This window comes from Crotalus tigris, unplaced genomic scaffold, assembly GCF_016545835.1.
Source record: "Crotalus tigris isolate CLP2741 ecotype Arizona unplaced genomic scaffold, ASM1654583v1 scf7180000018737.1251358, whole genome shotgun sequence".
Classification (NCBI taxonomy): domain Eukaryota; kingdom Metazoa; phylum Chordata; class Lepidosauria; order Squamata; family Viperidae; genus Crotalus; species Crotalus tigris.
In genome coordinates, this window is record NW_024097176.1 from 901,027 (window position 1) to 925,988 (window position 24,962).

Below are 24,962 nucleotides of genomic sequence, written 5' to 3' on the forward strand. Positions count from 1 at the left end.
ATTGCAGAGGGTCACCACCTCCAATATACACTACATAAAAAAAAAGAATTTGTCTGTGGAGATTTCTCAATCATTCAAGTCATGGTTCACCCAAAGGGTGCTTTTCCAAAAGTCAACTGGATTTTCTTCATTTGTTTTTTTCTTTGAAAACATTCCACTTCTCATCCACATAGCTTCCTCAGTTCAATTCTATTAATACATTTTCTTCTTGTGCAAGCCCTCCACCCCAATCACCCACTGCTTCAGCATTTTTCTTTCCACTGCTATCCCATTTCACAATGACAGTTATAGACTATTGGTTGCTGCAATCACTCCTACCCATAAAACAATGCTGAGTTAGGCGTATGGATGTGCCTTTACATAAGCATGATGGGTCAAGAGTACAGGATTTTCTTATTTCTTCTTGAAATAAGTCATTGTGCAAATGACAAAGTCACTTTTCAGAATAAGGATTTTAGTTTTTATCTCTCTCTCTCTGTCTCTCTCTCTCTTTACCTTTAATATTAAAGGGTATATTCACCAGCCCATACTTAGATGTTTTTGGGGAAGTACCAAAGGTACTCTGCTAGGGATTTTTTTTCTTTTTTTTTTTGCAAGTGTAGTAAAAATAAAATCCAGCCAATTGCAAGTGTTCTTGTAATAAGATGTATTTCCAGAAGATAAAATTAGTAAATTTATCCTGGTAGAATTGCAGTTTACAGTAAAACTTTGATCATGGACAACTTAAACAGCTTCACTGATGATGAATTCAAAGACTCTAAAATATTCTCATTTTCAGAGAAGATGAATTTTGGATCAACTGGACTCACATCATTTGAAATTAGTGGTAAAGTACTATCTGATTATCATCTATATTTTGATCAAAATATCTAAGACAATTTATAAGTGATTGATTAGTGAGAATTTGTCTTTTATGAATGGAATTAATTTGTTATTGCATTAAATGGCATTATTTTATGGCAGTGACATAAAAACATGGAAGGGTGACATGGAATTTCATGACCAAGACTACAATCCTAAATGTGTTTTTCAGGACATATGTGTAATGGGAATATATTGGTTTAAGTCTATGCAAACACCTGTATACAGTGAGGGAAAAAAATATTTGATCCCCTGCTGATTTTGTACATTTGCCCACTGACAAAGAAATGATTAGTGTATAATTTTAATGGTAGGTTTATGGTAATAGTGAGAGACAGCATAACAATAAAAACATCCAGAAAAACTTATTTCAAAAAAGTTATAAATTGATTTGCATTTTAATTAGTGAAATAAGTATTTGTAAGGTGACCAACTTTTTTACAATGAAAAGGAGAACACAAATAAATTGAAGAAAAAATATTGTAAATAAAAGAAACATTTTATTCATTGCAACAATAATACAGACAACTTGCATGTGCAAAGTTTGCCAGCTGGATGTTTTGGTGTGCTCAGTAGCAATTCCTACTGGCTTTCGAAAGCCAATAGTAGGAGTAGCACAGCTCATGCAAAAGTTGAAAAAAAAAGGTGCCAGAACACCGTTTTTTCTGTGAGGAAAAAAAAAAGCCCTGCAGATTAGTCTCCAAATATCAAAAAGGAGGACATGTAGGAGGACACTTTTCAAGGGAGGACAGAACTTACAAAAGGAGGACTGTCCTCCCTAAAGGAGGACAGTTGGTCACCTTAGTATTTGACTCCTTCTCAAAACAGTACTTGGTGGCAAAATCCTTGTTGGCAATCACAGAGGTCAGACTTTTCTTGTAGTTGGCCACCAGGTTTGCACACATCTTAGGAGGGATGTTGTCCCACTCCTCTTTGCAGATCCTCTCAAAGTCATTAGGGTTTTGAGGCTGATGTTTGGCAGCTCGAACCTTCAGCTCCTTCCACAGATTTTCTATGGGATTAAGGTCTGGAGACTGGCTAGGCCATTCCAGGACTTTAATGTACTTCTTCTTGAGCCACTCCTTTGTTACCTGTGTTTTGGGTCATTGCCATGCTGGAATACCCATCCATGATCCATTTTCAATGCCCTGGCTGAGGGAAGGAGATTCTCACGCAAGATTTGATGGTACGTGGCCCTGTCCATCATCCCTTTGATGCGGTGTATGTGCATGTATGTTGCATTGGGGCTTCAGTTGCATAACCGCAACCACCAACTTGACTTTTTTTGACATACATATACACCCTGGACACCAAGTTGACAAGAAAATTTCATACATGGAATCATTGGAATCAAATCCAAATTAAGAATATTTTTATCTTTTCAGTTTTGTATAGTTCACTGAGGAAAGAGATAAATTAAATATGCTTTTGCTAAAAAGATACTCTTAGAGAAATCAGAACTCCATAATAGACACACACACACACACACACACACACACAGAGACACACACACCAATTTAAAGTTGCATTTCAGGATGTGCTATGGCACATTAAGTGCTATTTTTCCATAGGCAAGGTTTTCATTACAACTGTTTGTAGTGACTAGGAAAAAGGAAGAGTTTTGTGAGAGAATACACACAAATATTATTGGTTGGGCTTTTGTCCCTTTAAAAAAAAGCAGTGAGATTGTGTCAGTATGACTTTCTAAGTGGACATTGGTGTAAGAATCCATTTCCTCAGAATTGTCAGCGTGCCCCTATAAGATTTTTCATGATTTATTAAGCTGGCTGTTATCACAGGTTACATCCAAATGCACTAAGAAGCCAAATTATATTGCTTAGTTTGTTTTATTTTTTATTGATTGACTTTTATGTCACTGAGTTACAAAACTTTTATAGTAAAAGATAATGAAAATTAGTACTAAGATGTGAATTCTTGGGAGACTGTTATCTGTTGATTGTAATTCTCAGCAGAAGTGTTTAGAAATTTGAATGACCTTAGTAATCAAATATACTTCCAAATAAGCTTGCATAGATTATACCTACAGAGACCTTTGTCTAGAAACTAAACAATTTACCCTCTGTTAAACATATTAATAAAGAATAACCTGTTTAAATCATGCTGCTCAATAGGATCCATGTTTTATAAAACTTTGTGTAGAAGATTATGGTCTGAAACTATCATTATTTGACCAGTAATGGTAGTTTCAGTCACTTGTAGAGCCAAATGATGGGCTTATATTACTCTGTATGTTTTGTTTTTCCCCAAATTTTAGAACCAAAGAAAGAGAAAAAGACTTGCAGATGCTGTATTTGGTCTGTACTCATAATATATTTGGTTATGCTCACGGGAGGCATGGGACTGCTGGCCTATGAAGGTAACTTATATTAAATGTAATTTAATTTTTTAAATCAAAAGATGAAAAACTATCTGTTCTCATACCACTGATATTGCTAAATCTAGTTGAGTGAAATCCTTAGCTAACCTGGTGCGTTGGGTTAGCAGCATTGAAATAGCAGTTCAATGTACTGTGTGTTGTGTGAAAGTCACAGCTGGTGGTAAGGGATATCTTATTATGTCCCTCCAAGCAGCCAGATATTTTGGGGTGCCCTCTTTGATTGCTGTATTTCAGCTCATGAGGGGGGTTTTCCTCACTGTTTTTAATGATCTGGAAAGAATATAGAGTTATTAAAGGTCAGAGAACCCACTCACCCTGAAAAGTTCAAAAAAAAAAAAGTGAGAGCACTTCTAACTGGTACCTGAAAAATAAAAACAGTGCCAAAGATGATTTCCCAGCATTCAATAAATAACCTTCAGACCTTTAGCTTCCCAACCTGTTTTCCAGATGCTTTTGTCTTCAGTCACATGCGGGTCTGATTAGTCATCCTGAGTTTTCTCATCATAATCTGGGTAGCTCTTTACAATGCTTTTTATATTGCCACAGAATACTGAGTTTTAAAAGAATAGTAGCAATAACGATAGGAAATCATTCTGAAGTCCAGATTAAATTGCAGACATATTCTGGGGACAGAAGAAGCTAAAAACTAAAAATGCTACTTTACTCCAAGCATCCCCTGAACCTTTAGCTGATAAATTGTGGGGCACATTTGGACAGAAAATATGGTACCATCACTTTTCTTTTGATTTGTTAATTTGTTGATTGATTGTTCATGTGACACCAGATTGTTTTCTACTTCTAGTAACTACATAGTTTTTCTCCATTTTTCTTTTAACCTTACATTTTTAAAAAAAGTGTGGGGGGAGAAAGAAAAGGAAATAGCATAGAAAAAAAGGCAGGGAGAAAAGAGATGGGAAAATCACAGAAAAATGGATGACACATGCAGAGAGAGAGAGAGAGAGTAAATATGGGGATTGTAGGTCAAGGTTAAAGTTTCTTGTAAGACTGCAAAGGTCAAAGGCAGCAAATTGGCTTTGGGGTCTTATAAATGTTCTTAATTTTCTGGCTAATAATGATGAGCTGCATTCCACATCTGCATCACTTGCTTTCTTGGTATTTAATGGTCCACAGCTGAAGCCAGGAATATTTATATTGGATGCAGCAAGTAGAGGAAGCCATGACCTTGTAGCTATTCCATCATCAGTGAAGGTACTATATAAACTAATCCAATGATAGCATATGGCTGATAACAAAGGTGCCTCCAATACGAGCATCGGTATATCTTAAGGGCTGGAAATGCCGGTGGGTAAAAAATCATTGGTCATGCTCTTGTGATCATCATCCTTCAAATGTTACCCTACTTCTTTTCGGTGTAGAGAACATGTGCTAGAACATGAAACAAGCTTTCAGTGCATTTAAATTGCATTTAAAGAAGGGCATGGAAGGTCTGCTGGTGGGGCTAATTCAATCATAGGTGCAGGTTGCCCTCTAACATTGCAGTGATCACTAGATTGGAAGATCTTCCAGTTCCACTCAATTTCTTTGAAGAAATATTTCTGTTGTTGTTCAGTTGCTTAGTTGTGTCTGACTCTTTGCGATTCCGTGGACCACAGCATGCCAGGCACCCCTGTTTTCCACTGTCTCCCCAAGTCTGCCAAAACTCATGTCCACTGTGCTGATGATATTGTCTAATCAGAAGAAACACGAGAGAGCACATATCCCAATAAGTGAAGTCCTTGGCCAGCCCTATCCCTTTGGATATGAACATATATCCAAAGAGAACAGCCACAGTTAATGTTTTCTTGCTTTGGCAATATTGCTGTTCCCATTTTTAGCATCAGATTAAATTGCATTGCATAAAGCAATATATTTCCTTCAAGCACTAACTTTGAAGTAACAAATAGTTACCTATTTGTAAAATTAACCATTAAAGTAAAATAATAAAACATGAATATTGAAAAGGCAAGGTGCTAATTGAATCTGAATTATTCTGTATCTTTCACATCGTAGAAATGTGACAGTCAGTAGGATCCTGCTACAATAATTGGTTTAGTGTGTTTTATATGACATTAACAATAACAATAGATCAGTGATTTGGCTGGGTATGGAGTAGAAGGACATGCCTGGTGATAGTTTTCACAAATTTTGATTATTTATACAACTTCAAGAGAGCATTTAAGGCATTAGAACAAGACTTCCTGACAAGTTATAGGCTTTGCTTAAAACAGGAAAGTTCTTCACCTAATTTTATATTCTCCTATCTAAAAAAAATGAAAATTAACTTAGAAAATTAGCACAGTTGGATAATGGTGAATTAACTCTGGCTATTTCATTACTTTCTATTCATTTTTCTCAGTCTATATGTTGCACAAAATTATAAATAACATGAAAGAAGGCAGACCAGCAAAACTAGTGAATCATCTTGCTAATGGCACCATGGAGAATGAGATCCTTTTTGGAGTCAATGCTCAGAGTGATCAAGGACACTGGATCCACAGTTTTAAAAAAGAAATTCATGTAATCAAACTGAGCAACCAACATCTGCAATGGGAAATGGCGAACATTACAGGTACATCCTAGCATCAGCTAACCTGAATGCAGTTTTATTTTGTTTTATCCATCTTTCTATTGTGCATATTAAGCATTTTGAATGCTGTATATAAAATGGAATGGGTTTCTTAGTTCAAATGCCACATTTATAATTCTGGGGGCATTTCTGCTCATGGTCTTCTCTTTGCTCCCTTGCAAGAGTTCATGGACAAGAGCTTGAATATAAAAAGTTAAACTTGCTTCATTAAGCCATTAGAAATAAATTATGTATAAACTTTTTTTCTGGGAAACAAATGTACAGATTATTTTACTCTCAAAGTTTTCTGATTAAGAGCTTTCCAATACTCCCAATTTATGCAGAAGATGACCCAAAACGAATACATAAAAGTATGTATCCTTTGCTAGTGATCATGTTGTACCTGTCTTTGTACATATTATGATATAACCTATAGGGGGATGGATGGATGGATGGATGGAAGGAAGGAAGGAAGGAAGGAAGGAAGGAAGGAAGGAAGGCAGGAAGGATCCAGTTTGGTGTTTTCATCTGTTTAGTGTAGGTGCTATGATATTATAATGGTATGTGCAGTGGTGGGATTCAAATATGTGACCAACTGGTTCTCTATGTGGATGCTGCTTCTGGAAGTCCATTTGGGGCCTGGGCAATAAAAAAATTTGCTACAGGTTCTGCCGAACTGGTGCGAACTGGCTGAATCCCACCACTTGGTATGTGGGAAAGACCTTGGGAAATGGAATAAAGAGACGCTGTCTAGGGATAGGAGACAGAATAGCAGTGGTGGAATTAAGCCAGTTCACACCAGTTCGGCAGAACCGGTAGAGGCATCCATCCAGAGAACCTGTTGTTCACATATTTGAATCCCACCACTGCAAAGTAGCCTGCAGCTGGATAGTGGGTGGGGCAAGAGAAGGGATCCTCCATAATTTTAGTTTCTCTGGCTGTAAAGGAGAAAACAGCAGGCTGACAGATGTATCATTGATCTAAGGCTTTTGGGGGGGGGATTATGATCTGGGTTTGATTAACTAGATAAAGTCAGTCACTTAACAACATTCAGAAAACTGTTTGAAGCACATCTATTACTACTGCTGTCACCCACAACTCTACAAAGTCACCAGAATAATCACATTAACATGCACTAGCCCAATACTACTGTTCAGGATTTGGTACCAGCCCTTTCAATCACCTTAGCAAAGAGCAGAAAATGCTTCTTACATTGATTATATTCCTACTTGTTTGTATTTCATTAGTACATTTGTTTCTTCTTCATGTAGACTTGTACCTTGTTGAGAAGTGTTGAACCTATTGGAGTCTGCAGTATTTACTGTGATATTTGGGTGGAAATCTCTTGATCTGACTATAAATACCCAAGAAGGGCCTTCTGTACACCTTGGAAATGTCATGACAAATAAAGTGATGGAATGTTTGGAATGAAACTGAAATAAGGACATTTGAAAGGAATAATTAATTGTTTGCACGGGAATGATACTGATATTTCTAAGAGTGGGATTGAAACAAATGCTATAAATGTTTGTGCTGTACTGTAATCCATGAAAAAAATGAGGAAAAGGAAGTCATAAACACTACGGGAATATTGAAAACTGTAACTGGAGAAATGTTAAAATATGGTTTACATCTAGAGTAGCTGTGTAGTTTGTTTAATAAGTGTGTCAAAACTGATTGATTTTAGTTATGCTATTTCCAACAGATGTCAATATCTTTTTCAGACCAAATTAAAAGCAACATGACTCAAGGAATTACAGGACCTCCTGGTGGGTAAATATAGTATGACCTTCTAATCACTTTCTATTCTTTCTTTTATTGCTCCAACTTAATTGAGGGGTCCTTGGTGCTCTCTGAGCTTGCTTGTTTTTTTGCAGAGATTTCATTATCCAAACTAGGTAAACTAAGGCAAGCTCAGAGAGGACCCCTCATTTCAACCCTGAACTACAAATATTTTCCTTTATTGGGTCCAACTTAATTCCTGTAAAATATCTGAAAGTGACTAAAATTACATGATATTCTACAAACAGGCAAATGCCATACATATCTGAATTCTAGCAAGCAAAGTAGACAAGACCAGCTGGTCTACACTTCCACAGCATTCATTGAAGCATGGTTACTAAATTGTTCATTTTTGTCTTACTGGATTCAGCAGAAATGTGTGAAAATGTGCCTATTGAACACCATTAGTGGATGTATCCAAAGAAATCAGCAGTAATCTGTACATTTGTAAAAGGAACAGGAGAAATAATCCCATTATCCAATTTGCAATGCTGGAATATACAGCAAGTTTTTTTAAAAAAAGTATTCAAAAATGGGTAGGTTAATGGAAATAATGTAAAAAAAGGGCAATTAAGAAAATTAAAGAAATCACATTAAGGAAATTCAGCTTCCAAAAATATCTCTCTTAAACGAAATGTACATTCTAGGAGAAATGTGCAAGAAAACGCACAAGATTTTTTTGTGGATTAAAAAAGAAAGAAAAAAGCAGTTTAATGCAGAAATCAGATGGAACAAATGTAAGGAATGAAAATGTTAGATGCAGAAAGCAATCAGAACTGATAGATTCACCTATCCCCAGGGCTTTTTTTCTCATAGAACGCCCAGAACGGAGTTCCGGCACCTTTTTTGGATGAAACCTTATAGAGTAGGCAAGGCGGGTTGTATGATGTGTGTGAGTTCCGGCACCTTTTTTTTTTTAGAAAAAAAGCACTGCCTATCCCTGATGCAAATAGGCTGGGTGGGATACTTGGAGACTTGAATAGATGGATTCCATGATTATGTATAGAATAGAAAGTCCAAGAGAGACAATTTGCATACATATAGGCACTTCAGATCTTCTGCCAGATGAATACAAGAAGGAAGATTAGGGACAAGGGCTATAAATTCCCTTCATCCTAAAAACACATGGTCTCTGAAATTTTACCCACAATTCACCTCTCCAGCCATGACAATACTTTTACAAATGAATCCATGTGCCTGTTATATTAACATATAATTTTAGTGGCCCTTTAGACTGGTCTTTGCTGCTGATTTATAATCTCTCTGTGTGTGTATGTGTGTGTGTGTGTGTGTGTGTGTGTGTGTAATAGCAGCAACTAAGAAGACCATAAAAATAAGAATCTTCTTTTCTTCATATTCAGGTCCCAAAGGAGAAAGGGGAATTCCAGGAAGACAAGGTGACCAAGGTAAGTAAAAGTCACATTTTCAAATATTCAGTTTTGAATTTACAGCATTGACCCAGTGCAGACGAAACAACCCTATTCTATTAATAAGCTATGTGCCTCTTCATGTCCGCTTCCTTAGCTGTCTTCCTGAGTAGGATATGAAGTCAGGAATGGTCATGTGGCTTAGACCTAACAAAATGGCTCCCAAAGCTAAATTCATGATAGCCTGAGCTTACACCATGAATTGTCACTGCAAGTTGCAAACATAGTTAGGAAGTCAGATCTGACCTCTGTAGATTCATTAAAATAACGAATACCTGTTTCATTGCTGAAGTGCGGTCAGTGTGAAATGAAATGGCCACTAAAATAAGCGGCCAATGTGTGATTTCTATTAAATGGCAGATTCAAGGTTTGAGCTTGAATCATTTATGGCAAGTATATATATATCATAAAAAATCTGCTATAAATCCATATTTGGGGCATCTTTCAGGAGATAAAGGTGAAAAAGGAGACGTTGGTTTAACAGGCATCAAAGGAGACCCTGGAACAAACGGTAAGCAAATAAAACCATAATCCCCATCTTGAAGCAGAGGGCTGAGGGTGAGGTGGTGATATTAATGAATTTCTGATTTTTAAACTGAGTGGGTTCTCCCTTCCTTTTTTTTTTCTTTCAGGGATAGGACTTTCTGGACCAAAAGGAGAACCTGGTAATTCTTGAGCTGCAGTCTGAACCTCTATGCTGTGAAGTCAAGAGGGGTGTTATCCATTCCATATGAACCATTTAATTTCTTTTGGCCATTCCTGGGGACATCACGCTAGATCTTGGTGCTCAGGCCATGAGTCCACCTCAAATCCTTAAGGGAAGATGCCTCAATGGAAACTCAAGGGCAGGGGTGATGCCTCAATGGAAACTCAAGGGCAGGGGTGTCAAACTCAATTTCATTGAGGGCCACATCAGCATTGCGGTTGCCCTCAGGAGGCCGGGTGGGTGTGGCCAGGGTGGGTGTAGCTTATTGGGTGGGCATGGCCAGCTCTACATCGTTCACGTCAAGAGTGCCTGTGGGGGCCTGGGCAGGAGTCGGACAGATCTGAGGGTCTCTGGGTGGGACTAGGGCAAGTGCCAAGGCATGGTCCACTGGAGGAGCCTCACTGCCTGCTGAAACCCCTCCCCCGGAGTCCATCAAGCTGGATATGTGAAGTAGGCGAGGGCCATTTGCTGGCTACTTCCAGGCAATGGTACATTTCTTCACTCCTCATGAAGGGTGACACCTTCCCTGGATGCACCCAGGGGGCGGGGCTGACACAGCAGTGGCTGGTTCCTTGCTGTTTCCAGACGGTTTTGTGGAGCTAAGACTGAATGCATTTCAGCATAGATGGCCACCACAAAATTGTACATTGGCTCCTGGCTGGCCTGGGCCAGGGCCAAGGCAGCGGGGGCCATTCCCTCACTGTTTCCAGGATGCCTTCGCGGGCCATATGAAAACACTTCACGGGCCGCATCTGGCCTCCGGGCCTTGTGTTTGACATGTCTGCTCAAGAGGAATGTACTTTTGTTAGACTACAAAGCAGGCATTGGGGGAAGGGAAAAATACATTATTGGTCTTCTGGAGTGGTTGGAAGAGATTAATTTTCACTGGAACCAGTTATTGCCTAATGTAGACTATTGTCTACCCATGTATGGGGTACTGTAGCAAGTTCTCTATATCTATAGAATATTTATAGGCTTGTGTGTAAGAGGGCTTATCCATTGTGAAAGAATGTAGCACATTTTGCCATGAATTTATTTTCATATCAAAAGAGGGTAGAGGGACCCATTCCTTGGACCTTGAAATAATAAGAAAGGAAAGGTCCTTTGTCTCTTTTCTCAGACTGTGGCCAAAAATTTTGATGTTCTCCACTGATGAATTTGAAGAGGAGACCTCTGTTAAGACTCATATATCATTTCTAAACCAGAATTCAAAATCTCTCTTAAACGTGGCCCATCTATGGTTTATTTCAGATCACAAAACTGAGATGGTTTTAAGTTAATGAAGTTAACTTAAGTTAATTCTCTTTAATGAAGAGAAGGACGAGGGGGGACATGATAGCAGTGTTCCAATATCTCAGGGGCTGCCACAAAGAAGAGGGAGTCAAGCTATTTTCCAAGGCGCTTGAAGGCAGGACAAGAAGCAACGGGTGGAAACTAACCACAGAAAGAAGCAACTTAGAATTAAGGAGAAACTTCCTGACAGCTAGAACAATTAACCAATGGAATAACCTGCCTTCAGAAACGGTGAATGCTCCAACACTGGAGGTTTTTAAGAAGAGACTGGACAGCCATTTGTCCGAAATGGTATAGGGTTTCCTGCCTGAGCAGGAGGTTGGACTAGATGACCTCCAAGGTCCCTTCCAACTTTACTATTATTATTATTATTAAGTTGAGGACTACCTATATATATATATATATGTGTGTGTTTCTGCTAAACTGCAAATCCTTCTGAGCTCCGTGATACTTAATTTCTAGTATATACAGAGAATAAGATTGCATTTTAATGTGTGCTGTATATGTTTTAGGAGTTCCAGGAATACAAGGATATCCTGGTTCCCCGGGAGAGAAAGGTGACAGAGGTAATAAAGTAATCAGATGCTGAAATTCAAGTAAAGTTTCCTTGTGTTGCCAATTCTTGTTTTGCATTTATTTTTATTTTTCTCTATATTTTGATTATAGGAGCCATGGGACCAGAAGGGACAAAAGGACAGCAAGGTCTACCAGGTAGTCTATTTCAGGCTGGTGACTGGATTTGCCCCGTTAGACACTTTTTCTTAAAGTGATTCTCCTGGGAGATCCTTAAATATTACTGCTGTTACATAGGTCCTTGATAACTTCACTGGTCAGAAGTCCAGTCCAGCATTTGTTTCAGTTGTGGGCTGAGGTTCAGAGAAGTTCCAAAGCAAGATAGTGGTCAAATGATGGTGACTGAGGAGTCTAGTTTTCAGTCTTATGAAAAAGGAACATATGGTTAATTATTTATTATATTATCAATGTATTTTTACAGCAGGAGTTAGGATAGGGCCTTTCAAGATCTTCTTACTGGGTAGATCTGGGGAAAACATTGGTAAGTCTTGGTTACAATGCACAGGAACCATATTCTACTCCAGTTCATAGAACGAAATGTCTTGGGCTGTTCCTTGTTCCCAGATTTATTTCTAGTCAGAGATAAACATGTAATCCAAACTTGAAAGTCCTTTTGTCCTCCAAAGTTATGATTCCCATCCTCCAAATGTCTAATTGGGTCTTTTCAACCTTCAAACCCTATATATCCTGGGACAATATCTTCCAACAATTCTGTTTATGGACCATATCAAGGCTTGGAAAGGTTGATCTAAATGCATATAACTTGAGCAACTCTATTTTCAAATGTTAAGACTGAAATAAAACCAGCGAGGCCATTTTGCTGAAATGAAATTAAGGCAATTTAGCCACATTATTACTATGGATGGTTGCACAGTCAGTGAGATATTTAGACAGGGTTTAGTATTTTTAATCTACTTATCAAGTCCTTCCCATTGTTTGATGATATATTTTATACTTAGAGTAGATGACAGAAATAGCAATATATCATTAGATAGATAGATAGATAGATAGATAGATAGATAGATAGATAGATAGATAGATAGATAGACAGACAGAAAACAGACACTGTATATAGAGATATATGATTTTGTAACAGCTACAAATGCTGAACAATTATCTTTATCTTTTAGTATAGTCAATATGTAACACATATTTCAAAGAAATAGGCAACTTGTGCTAATTCATAGTTGCACAACCATCATAACAAAGAAGTCTATTTTCCCAATCTATACCATTCAGATTTGGAGAGTGGGATGATGACAAAAAGATTATCAAAGATAATGTGAAGTTTCTCATGAGATTAAGTTCCCAGATGCCATAATTCCTCAAATTACTATATATTAGATTAGTGCCAAACATGCTGAGGGATGTGCAATGTGAGCAGCCCCAATTCCTCCTTAAGGATCCCTGAAATTCCCTCAACTATAGTTAGAATTCATTGTCATCATTTCTTATAATTTTAGGCAAGAAAAATATGCAAAATATATATATATAAAACTGGATCAGTAAATCCAGGGCTGCTCATTTGTATGGCATGACCTGTTTGCATCACTGCCCTATCTCCTACAGCTTTCCATCTTCATGGGAAATGGTAAACGTGACCCTCTGCCCACCAAAATTTGTCTTCTCCATTGTAACCCCAGGCTTACTTAGTTATACCATGTGGAATTACCGTAACCCAGTTCCCTCATTTGATCAGCACCCTGGACCATAACTAGCTACAAGGCTTAATTCAAACAACACTCTACCCATCAGAGCATTGTACAAACCTGCATGCATCATGCTAATAGTTAGGTTTGCTTCTGGTGTGAATACAGCCATCATGGTTTGTTAAACCATGATTTATGCCTTAGTATTTTGTGGAAATCCAGGCACTATGACAACACACCAAAGCAAATCAAAGTTTATTACAAGGAGAGAATCAGCCCTGAGATTTCTACTGTAGCATAAATCGCAATAAGATTAAGTCTCTTGTGTTCAGTATTGGACACTGAGTAAAGTGGCTCAGTTAAAAAGAATTATTAAATCTCTTTCCTATCAGGTTTATCTGGACTAAATGGTGAAAAGGGATCAAAAGGGAATCTTGGGCCTGTCGGACCAAAGGGTGAACCAGGAATGAAAGGAGACATGGGAGAGATGGGATCACACGGTAAGATGAGTTATTATCATTTTGAAATAAGAGAAATCCTTTCTTCCTGGCTGTTCCTAGGGGAATGCAATTCTGCTGGTGCTGTGACAAAAGAAAGAGATAAATGATAAACTGGCTTGATTCTGTGAGGTTTGTGGTGCTCTCAGAGCTTGGTTGTTTGCCTGCAGGCGTTTCATTACTCTGCTTCTTGCCACTGATGATGTTACCTAGTGGGGTAATGAAATGTCTGCAAGAAAACAACCAAGCTCAGAGAGGACCAATTCTGAATTACAAATATTCTCATCTATTGTCCTGATTTTCTGGGCTGTACCAACTATTTTTCAGGGTTGGGGCTGTGTAAATTGCAATCTGAGATGAAACAGTGTAGCATGGCTGCATACCAGAAATGTATTATTATTTTTGTTACCTGAGCTTTTGGGTTGTAGATTTTGGCTGTTACTAAATGGCAGAGTTTCTTATATTTCTTTGCTACCATCTATCATTTCCTAGGTGTTTGCAACTGAAATCAGTAATGCCTAATTTTTTAAAAAAGAAAAGTATTTTTCTTATTACAATATCAAGTAGCTATGTTAGCATAATTTCAAGACACATTATAGCAGGGATGTCAAATTGCCAGCCCGCAGGCCGGACACATCACAAGGAAACTGCACCCACCCCATTGCCAGCAATGGAGAAAAAGTTCCGATACGTCACGCGACATGTGATGTTGCAAGTTTGACATGTCTGCATTATAGGAAAAGGAAAAAAAATCTACCATGTAAATTAAAACAGGCACTATACATGTGAAAAGGTACCACATATAAGAAGTACTCCAGATTATAGTCTATTGTTATTAATATAAATCATAAAATCCAACTGAGTTTGATTAAATTGTGGTTCCTGCTTCTGAAATCTCATTACTTTAAGTTTGCCTATAGTTTTTTCTAATAGTTTTTCCAAATTACATTAAAACTCCCCCCCCCCCAACACATTTTATGTAACTTACTTATATGGCTCTCCACTTGCCAAACACTTTATTCCTCTATTCCACACTCATTCATTTATCCAAATCCAACCAAGCTAAAACCAAAACTCAACTCCCCCTGGTCACAGCTGTAGCTTTAAAAAAAAAAAAGTTGCAAATTAGTTGTGTTGTAATTGTTAAAGCCTGAAGTTAAACACTTTGCTGACCTAAATTAGCACAAACTTTATCAGCTGAGTGCCTTCTAGATGGGTATATGGCCTTCCTTTCTTATAATTCTCTAGCTAGTTGGGTATTCTAGTTGTGAGTTATGGAGACTACATTCTAAATCATGTAGAAACACCCGAGTGAGAAAATCTGTCTTAATTCATCACTCATATGACAAATGATCTCAAATGCCTGTTAACCCAGAAACAAAATATACAGCTTCATCATTACTAGAAAGAGCTAATTGACTGGCAATGTGATTGTCTTAAGTGAAGAAGATATTAAGCAAATTAGTAGTTATTACCATGTTATGATGAGGCTACGACTGAAAACAAACCGGGGACTATGCAAATGAGAAAACTTCTGCCTTCAGACTTAGTGTGTTTAATCTGTTGAACAGGCTTTCCAGGATCAAAAGGAGAAGCTGGCGAAAGAGGAATCACGGGCCCAAGAGGAATAACTGGTGATCCAGGAGAGAAGGGAGAGAAGGGAGACCAAGGCCAGCAAGGTAAGTGAAAGCAACCAAGTGCTATCCTGAATGTCATATTTAGATCAAGGAGAATAGTCAAGTACTCAATATACTTTCATTGTTTATGTGACATTTACTATTTTCCGAAGTAAATAGTTGGGACATGTTATGGGTTAGTATTGTAATTCAAACAGCAACTACTCAGACAACAAACAAACCACAGTCAGCCATATTGTAGCAGCTCCCTTTCTTTCTTACTGGCATCTTAGCTATTTTTTTACACTGTTTGACTAGTTGGTCCTTCCTGTTTTCCTTATTAATGTTGGGAAAATAATAAGAAAACATGGTGGTCTAACGGAGGAGAGAGCTACAGCGCAAGGAGTGGAGGCAAACCCCCATTTCACATCTTCCATAGGGAGTGAAATAGAACTGGGAACAGCAGAGCTCTCCTTGGAGTTTGTGGTCATTCATTCCTCTTGTCCTTGTGTCTTAAGACTCCCGCCAGAAATCATCCAGGAATGTGACCAATGCTGTTTGGTCTATATTTTCTATATAACGTATCATTTCATATGTCATGTTCATAACACACAAAGAATCTCTTATAGCAGTGTTTCTCAACCTTGACAATTTTAAGGCATGTGGATTTCAACTCCCAGAATTCCACAGCCAGCATTGCTGGCTGTGGAATTCTGGGAGTTGAAGTCCACATGCCTTAAAATTGTCAAGGTTGAGAAACACTGTCTTATAGAAACCTATTCAGACGTATAGACAAGGAAATACTATTTTCTCTTTCAGGTCCACCAGGTCATGACGGTTTTCGTGGACCACAAGGAAATAAAGGTAAATAATGTTGTGTAAGTGCAACTGAAATGACCTTCTTATCACCTATACCCTGACACAAACATTCTCCAACACTATAACCCTATACTTACCAGAAATCAATTTCCTTATATTCAGTAGCATTTATTCTCACATACTGTAGATGTGTTTAGGAGCGCAATAATCTCACCCACTTCCTGGAAGTAAATGTTGCTGAATATAACAGAGCTTAGTTTTGAGTGAAAATCCATGGGATTGCACAGCAGAGCAAAGCATGCTTACTAAGTAATAAGACATGCAGAGGTCAATAGGACTTATATCTGAGAAAATACTAAAACAAGAGCTACTAAACATTTTTCCTAGAAGTAATTTGACTTTTGAGAACACGTAATATAGAAAAGTCTTGACTGAAATTACTAGATCGTTGTTCCTTTAAAAAAAAGTGACTACGGCTTACTTATTTGGCATCAGATTGCATACATTAAAAGTTTATTTGCAGACTTTCTTCCCCCTTTTTCTCCTCTTTCTTTTTTTTATAACTTTTTATTAATTTTCCAATGTTACAATTATATCTTTGAAAAGCAACATGGTGTCTGAGGTACAATAATTCCATTACAGGTATTATTAATACAAATCTCCAACTATTACAGTAATATTTCCTCTCTTTTTTCCCTTAATACATACTGTCTCTTGTTTAAATTAGTATACTTCTTATTCTATCCATCAGCTACTTAATAGCTTTCTTACATTTATCAATAATTTTATATATCTTATTTATTTTAACATTCCATCTTTTGGACCATCAATAACCTTATGAATTTTCCCAGCTTTAATTTTACGTTGATATTTAAATTAAATGTTTAATATTTATCATTTCCAAAAAAATTTAAATGTCCCCAATTCCCTTTGTCACAATTCCCCCCAGCATCTAGTATTCCGAATATATATCTTATCTATCTCACTTCTATATCAACAAATTAGTAATACAATATAACATTCTTATTTTCGTTATAATTTCCAAATATTATAAATTCAATAACCAAAATTTCCCCCATTTCAGCATGCTTCCTTATATCCACTTTCTCATATTTAAGCTTATAATTTTTATTCTTATCACTACATCAAAACATGTTAATTACGTTACATCACTCTTAACATATATATGTCTTAATCATCTTTATCTAACCTTTATAAACAACTCAATATTTCAATTTAACTGGAAGTCCTTTTTCTTCTCTTTCATTGACCAGCTCTTTCTACCTCATTTATTAAAGTGTTTTTGCCTTCCTCCACATTGGTCGATGGGTTTCTCCCAAATGATAAAATAGTAAAAGTGAATTTTGAGTCTCTGTGGCCTTGTCCATTCTAAGCACTGTTCCATATTATAGATTTGCAGGCAAAAGCTGTTCTTGCTGACATGAGCAAGAAACGATTCTTGGTGATGTGAATCAGCAAAAGATGAGGCAGAAAACGGTGGCCATTCTCTGCATTTCCTTTTGTTACAAAGCTGCTTACAACAGGAGATTGACAGTAAGAACAAATTTTGCCTGCAAGTCCGTAATGCGGAACAAAAAGTGCAAACCTACAGAGCAAAATCATCTACTGCAGTTCGGTATAACCTAATATAGGCAGTCCTTGACTTATGACTGCTCGCTTAGCAACTATTTGAAATTACAATGGACCTCCCCAGAGCTACTTACAGCCTGGATTTCCAAGTTCTGATAGCCACGCCCCCTTTGGCCATGTGATTGCTTGACAACTGACCTGCATGTGCTTGGCAACTGGCCTGCATGTATGGCCATTTCCAGTGTCCTGCAGTCATGTGAATGGGATTTATGAGGCTTTTTTGCTGGAAACGAGCATTTGCTTATAGTGTCCAGGTACAATAGGTTCAATTAACAACTTCCACATTCATTTAATGACTGTGATGTTCGCTTAATCACAAAAAAGTTGTAAAATTGGACATGGTCACTTGATGACCTGCTTGATGATCGCCAGGCTCAATTACAGTCATAAATCAAGGACTACCTATAGTCTGTATACCTCTTGATCTACAACTTCCAGAAGCCTCAGCTTACATGATTAAGGTTGGCATGGTTTTTAGACACAGTGGTTGTGAAGTCTAGGAGTTGTAGTTCAAAATATTTTGACAGCACATGATCTATTATTAAGTAATCTTTTCTTATCAAGGTAAAAGGATGGTTTTTAGCACACCTTTTTTGTACACAATATGCAATTATCCCTTCACATTTGCTCTGCTATCACACCCTTTGATTTGCTTGACAGGTGCTGTTGGAGATGTGGGTTCACCAGGAACTCGTGGTCCAAAGGGTGAACAAGGGGAGAAAGGAGCAGAAAGTCAAGTTCCAGGTAAGCAAATACCATGGGCTTTTTTTTTTTTTTTGTAATAATATTATTGAAGTCCATATTCCTCTGGTCTCCAGTTCAATTAATAATTTTCTTAAATTAAAATTCTTTTTTTTTCCTGAATGCCAATTATATAGTGTTTTTAAACCCTTAAGTCTTAAAAAAAAGTCCTTGTATCAAAGAAAGAAGAAGTATCAAAGAAAACTCACCAGGTCTCAAATTAAACTTGGCATTTTGAAAGTCTCTAATATCCATGATATAGTTAAGTAGATCAAATGTGGTTACAAAGTAAGTGTAGCTAGTTTAATGTTTTTTTTTTAAAGTCTTGTCTCAGGGTGCTCAATCCAATCAGGCATTACAATCCTCTTTCAAGGAGCTGCCATTCAGAGCTTGTGGACAATCTCCTGTTCTTCTCTTCTCCAGAGAGTTTCCAAAGGACTGGACTACATGCCAGTCTCTCATTCCTCGTGGCATTCCTAGTCTCTGCTGTTTGTACAGGTCTTTAGTCTACAACGACTCACCTGACAGCTGAAAGGAGCTGCAAATAGCATGTTTTAGTCTGCTGAAACACTAGCTTCCAAAGACTTTCTAACCTGTAATTCTTCTTCTTCTCTCAGGCCCGCAAGGACAAAAAGGTGATCAGGGTCAAAAAGGTAATAAGGGAGATAAAGGTAAATTGCAAAACTGATATCAATATTTTGCACATACATATAATCAAATGCATATATTTTGTTTTGGTAGAATATGGATTTATAAATGTTTAAATTATTATAGGCAAGTATTCTATAAAGCATGGGTGTCAAACTCGATTGAGTCATGTGACATATTGTGACTTTTTTGCCTTTGCAGAGCTGGGGTGGGCGTGGCCTGTGCATGACGCATCCGGCCCACGGGCTGCCTGTTTGACACCCCTGCTATAGAGCACTCATGACAGATGTCCTGTTCTCAACCCACTCTCCATAAATTCCATTTTATTGAAGCTACTGGATTATTCCATATGCCTTGTTTGGTTGATCTATAATGAAAAGCCATGTAAAGATTCTTCAATGCTGGTTCTCCAGTTTTGCTGTTAGACACTTGGGAAAAAACTCACCTATTATGGTAATAGCAAAGAAAAGAATTGCAGGCAAAAATCCATTCTAGGACTACACGCTTTCAAGGGGTTCATGAAGTCAAATAAATATTTTAAAATTTCTCTGCTTTAATTTCTAATAAATATTGATAGGTATAACCTACACAAACTAAACCTTTCAAGGGTCCTCCATAATTAAAAAAATAAATCAAAATTTAAAAAATGGTCCTAAAACCAAAGTGTTTGGGAACCATTGATCTATAAGAACTCTTGCAATAGATATGCCTCGGGAAGTGTGGTACACACGTAGGACAGATAATATCTTTCTGGTCCATGTTGCGTTTGTTTTATTCATTCATCACTCCATTGTGTACTGTTTCTGTTTTCATTTATGTTTTTTTTTTTTAAAAAAAAAGAACCCACAAGCTATCTGGATGTTTTATCAACATTCTTTTAATTCTCTTAAACCAGGATCACCAGGAGCACAAGGTTCTAAAGGTGAAAGGGGCATCTCAGGTAAATTATCCCCAACAAACTGTAGAACTTCTTTGCACGTGTGGAGCTCCATATGAGCTGGGTTTCTTTTTCTAGCATAAGAGCATAACAGTAGCAAAAACTCGATTGAAAAATACATACAGCTATGTCTGTTCCAGAAGCAGGCAAAACGGAGATAGTACTCTTTGTTATCAGGACTTATAGACAAGTAATAGGGTGCATTCCTTTGTTAGAAAAGATATTTGTGCTTATTATCCTTATTATACATTTAATCCAGGAGTTGTCTTCAGGACCCCTCAAAGTGTTATGTTATTCTTTCCCAAGAGCGGCTTAACCATACAGGTGAACTAGGCAGTCACCTGGGGCATCAGGTCTAGTAGAGAAGCCAATATCAAGGAACAAAAACAAAATTTACAAATACCAAAATAAATGTATGGACCATCAGTTGCAAGATTTGCCCAGGATGCTCTAGTTAAAGTCCACCATTTCCCTCTAAGAGAGTTTATACGGAAACCATCCTTTAGATGTGGAAAATCACAAATGTATAGCTGGAGTAGAAAGGTTCTTTTTCAATGGATGCTTGGCCCAATCAAAACCTTAATGCTTTACCATTGTCTTTTGAAATCACGTACACAAACAACCACAGGATTCGGTGCTTTCCTAAGACTCATAGGACAAGACAACCGTGGTCGTGTGGAGATTCTGCATAAAGGGGAGTGGGGCACCATCTGTGATGATCTCTGGGATGTGAATTCTGGCAACGTGATTTGCCGAATGCTGGGGTTCAATCGGGCTGTTAATACCTTCACTGCACCTGCAGGTAATCTACTTCACAACTTTCATCAAATCAGAAAGCATGAGATTGGGGGGGGGGGGTTGAAACATGGCTCTACTCTTTAAATAGCAAGGAAAATCTTTGCCCTGGGCCTTTGTTCTAGAGGGGAATTTTAGACATCTGAGAGAACAGCTAAAGGGAAAATGGTTCCCTCAACAAATCCCTCATATGTGTAAAATCAGATCTTACAGCACAATGATGTCAACACAGTTTGTTTTCTTGCCTTGGAAACAATTTACATATTTGCTCATTATATCTCTGCTTGTGTATTTTGACTCTCATCAGGATCTGGACAAATCTGGCTGGATGATGTACAATGTTCAGGAAATGAACCCTCCATTTATTTGTGTAGTAAACGTGAATGGGGTGAAAACAACTGCGGTCATGGTGAAGATGCTGGGGTTGAGTGTGAATAAGGCAGTTTTGCAGCACAATCTGTAAAATAATATTGAAATAAGTGTCTCAGCCTTGTCGTGCAGTGTGATCTTACTGATCAGTTACCTATTGCTTACTGTCTTCTGTTGTATCAATGTATTTTTAGGTTCTTCTTTGATTGAGATCAAGTTTAAAGATGTATTTGATGTAACTAGGCTCACAAGTACACTGAGGAATGTTTTTTTTATGTAAAAATCCCATAAATTGCATCTTTATTCACCTGGATGAAGGATCTATTGATACAGTTGGACTTCCTAATAAGAAGCATTACCGTTACATAATCACTGTTAAAAGAAAGAGGGAGGAGTATATATTGTGTGTGTATGTGTGTTATGTTTTGCTATGTTTTGTTTAGTTTTGTTGGTTAAAAATAAAATAAAAAAACACACAAGGAAGATACATACCACAAAGCAATGAATATCTGCCAAGTTAGATTTCATCTTCAATAAAGTAAAATGACTTTGCTAGGTTCTTCTGTAGATAAAACAATTGAACTTCACATCATTGTTTTATAAAGCAGCCGGGATTCCAGGAAACATTCACAGCCTTGCTCACTGAAGTAGAACTTCACAAAAAATGATGACCATGCTTCTTTAGCCTTTATATTACTTTCACCCTCTTCCAAGGGTGCTGTCAATGCTGCAAATATTGTATATTCTTGCTTTTGACAATATGCAGAACTGTCTGATATTTATGGGATTAATACAGAGCAGAAGGGGAGTAGGGGTAAAGCCCGGGAAAGAAAGAGGAAGAAAACCTTTGACCTTCACACTAATTGGATAATGTGATATATGATGGCTAATTTAGGGAGGGAACATGCTGATAATTTAACTGCTCAGAGGAAGAGAACTTAGATCCTAGCATCCCTCCGTTGTGCCTGTGCCGACATTTTGTAACAATAAAAGACTTTTAGGAAAATAAATGCCTGGAAGTTATTTGAAGTGTTTCATTAGCTGGAACCATAACAGGTGCCTTTTCCTGAACTTCCACATCAAGGTGGCGTCATGTCAAGTCCCAATTCCAAACCTGGGCATTGCTCAAGAGAACTCAAACACACTGGCCTCCTATTGTGAGGCATCATCTTCCTTCAAGGCATAGCCCTTTGGGTGACTGAGCAGGGCCTATGACAGTTTACTGTGGCCAACTCACCACGGCCAACTCATTGTGAAACAAGTCACTGCGGGACAAGAGTTACACTAATATCAAAGAAATGGTAGCACAGACTCATTAAAGAAAGGATGCAAAGAAAGGGACAAAATGAAATGTGAATGACAAAAATTAAAACATATTTTTTATTTATTTTAAATAATTCAATTGAATTGTTAAATTGTCCCACGACAAGTTGTCCCGCAGGGACTTGTCTCATTCCCACCTGGAGCAATTGCAGCCTGATGCCTCTGCCAGAAGAAACACGTCTCTCCTTCATTATGTGATGTCATTCTGATAACATACAACAAGAGAAATCCTCACATATCTAAATAATTTTTTCGTTGTAGCGGATCTGTTGTAGGAGATCAGGAATGTATGCCTTAAAATAGGAACAGAGTTTTATGCTTTCAGGGAATACCTGTGAAAGAGGTTATCTTCTGGGAAAATTGTGTATTCATATAAGAGGGCAGAAAACCATGAATCACTTTGATGAGTAATTCTTAGACTTCAAGAAGGTTTACAGCTACTTGTTTCTTTCTCTTTTTTTCCCCTTGGCATTTCCCTAACAAAAGCCTTGGACGATGACAGGCAGGGATACTGGCACACATCAGTATCTGAGATCTTCTCACCCAGAAATGAAGAAAGAAGAGAAATAGGGCTGCATTAAAGGAGGCAAAGCGATGTATTTTCAAGGAATTGTTTTATGTAGCATTTTATTAGTTCTCCTACAGCACATGTCATTTTAGCTAGTCTTGGCAAGTGTTGATCTGAAGACACATTGGTGGGATGAAATGTTGCAAATGTTGTCTAGAGTTTATTAAAGACTCATAAAATTCAGCATAAGCTGAATGCACACAAACACAGACGGAATGAAAGGGAGAAATACCACTGCGCTTCATACAGCTGAACAGGAAAAAAGGGCAGCACCAAGAAGGGGCTTACCTTGTATTGGCAGCAGTCCTTTGCACAATGGTCTACAGGAATTGGCCATCTCATCCTACCTTCATATTCTTACATCACCTTTTCAGCCATGCAAGAGGAGCAAGGCTTCCACTAGCTATGTTCATGTGGTGGATAAATCCATATTATGATTTGTTTGGTTCAGGATGTGTGAAACAGCCACTGCAGTGGCAAAGCCAAATTGCATAAACTCGGGAAGGAGGGTTCAGCAAAATGCACTTAAACAACCAACATAGATTTAACAAAGGGAAGGCAATTTTCAAGTGTGCAAGGGGAACACACTTAATCTTGTCTGAATGCCAAAGAGTTAGGATGGGCAAAACAGTGATGCACTAAGGACATGACTGTTGAATATGTTTGGGTGGGAGTAGGACACTTCCTGGTTTTTCACAGGATTGGTGGGCTTGAAAGATTTTGTACACATACACACACACACATACATACATACATACATACATACATATATACATACATACATACAGTGGGGCAAAAAAGTATTTAGTCAGCCACCAATTGTGCAAGTTCTCCCACTTAAAAAGATGAGAGAGGCCTGTAATTGTCATCATAGGTAGACCTCAACTATGAGAGACAAAATGAGAAAAAAAATCCAGACAATCACATTGTCTGATTTGGAAAGAATTTATTTGCAAATTATGGTGGAAAATAAGTATTTGTTCACCTACAAACAAGCAAGATTTCTGGCTCTCACAGACCTGTAACTTCTTCTTTAAGAGGCTCCTCTGTCCTCCACTCATTACCTGTATTAATGGCACCTGTTTGAACTTGTTATCAGTATAAAAGACACCTGTCCACAACCTCAAACAGTCATACTCCAAACTCCACTATGGTGAAGAAGACCAAAGAGCTGTCAAAGGACACCAGAAACAAAATTGTAGACCTGCACCAGGCTGGGAAGACTGAATCTGCAATAGGCAAGCAGGTGTGAAGAAATCAACTGTGGGAGCAATAATTAGAAAATGGAAGACATACAAGACCACTGATAATCTCCCTCGATCTGGGGCTCCACGCAAGATCTCTCCCCGTGGGGTCAACATGATCACAAGAACGGTCAGCAAAAATCCCAGAACCACTTGGGGGGACCTAGTGAATGACCTGCAGAGAGCTGGGACCAACGTAACAAAAGCAACCATCAGTAACACACTATAGCGCCAGGGACTCAGATCCTGCAGTGCCAGACGTGTCCCCCTGCTTAAGCCAGTACATGTCCGGGCCCGTCTGAAGTTTGCTAGAGAGCATTTGGATGATCCAGAAGAGGATTGGGAGAATGTCCTATGGTCAGATGAAACCAAGTAGAACTGTTGGGTAGAAACACAACTCGTCGTGTTTGGAGGAGAGAGAATGCTGAGTTGCATCCAAAGAACACTATACCTACTGTGAAGCATGGGGGTGGCAACATCATGCTTTGGGGCTGTTTCTC

General features: G+C 38.0%; 1 protein-coding gene across 2 annotated transcripts; it reads left to right on the forward strand.

The window, feature by feature from the left end:
* The first annotated feature begins 396 nt into the window (after positions 1 to 396).
* Positions 397 to 22,171, forward strand: MARCO (macrophage receptor with collagenous structure). Of its 2 annotated transcripts, none has more exons than XM_039355720.1 (17): positions 397 to 826; positions 3,137 to 3,238; positions 5,616 to 5,828; positions 7,550 to 7,594; positions 8,969 to 9,013; positions 9,483 to 9,545; positions 9,667 to 9,699; positions 11,546 to 11,599; positions 11,700 to 11,744; positions 13,648 to 13,755; positions 15,324 to 15,431; positions 16,188 to 16,232; positions 18,498 to 18,581; positions 19,196 to 19,231; positions 20,122 to 20,166; positions 20,792 to 20,965; positions 21,266 to 22,171. In XM_039355720.1, the coding sequence occupies exons 1-17, from the start codon at positions 715 to 717 to the stop codon at positions 21,394 to 21,396; spliced, it is 1,443 nt and encodes a 480-aa protein (XP_039211654.1). In that variant the 5' UTR covers positions 397 to 714; the 3' UTR covers positions 21,397 to 22,171. The 2 variants fall into 2 exon arrangements, with proteins under 2 accessions (XP_039211654.1, XP_039211653.1); XM_039355719.1 differs by having other exon boundaries at positions 400 to 826; positions 19,196 to 19,249.
* The last annotated feature ends 2,791 nt before the right edge of the window (positions 22,172 to 24,962 follow it).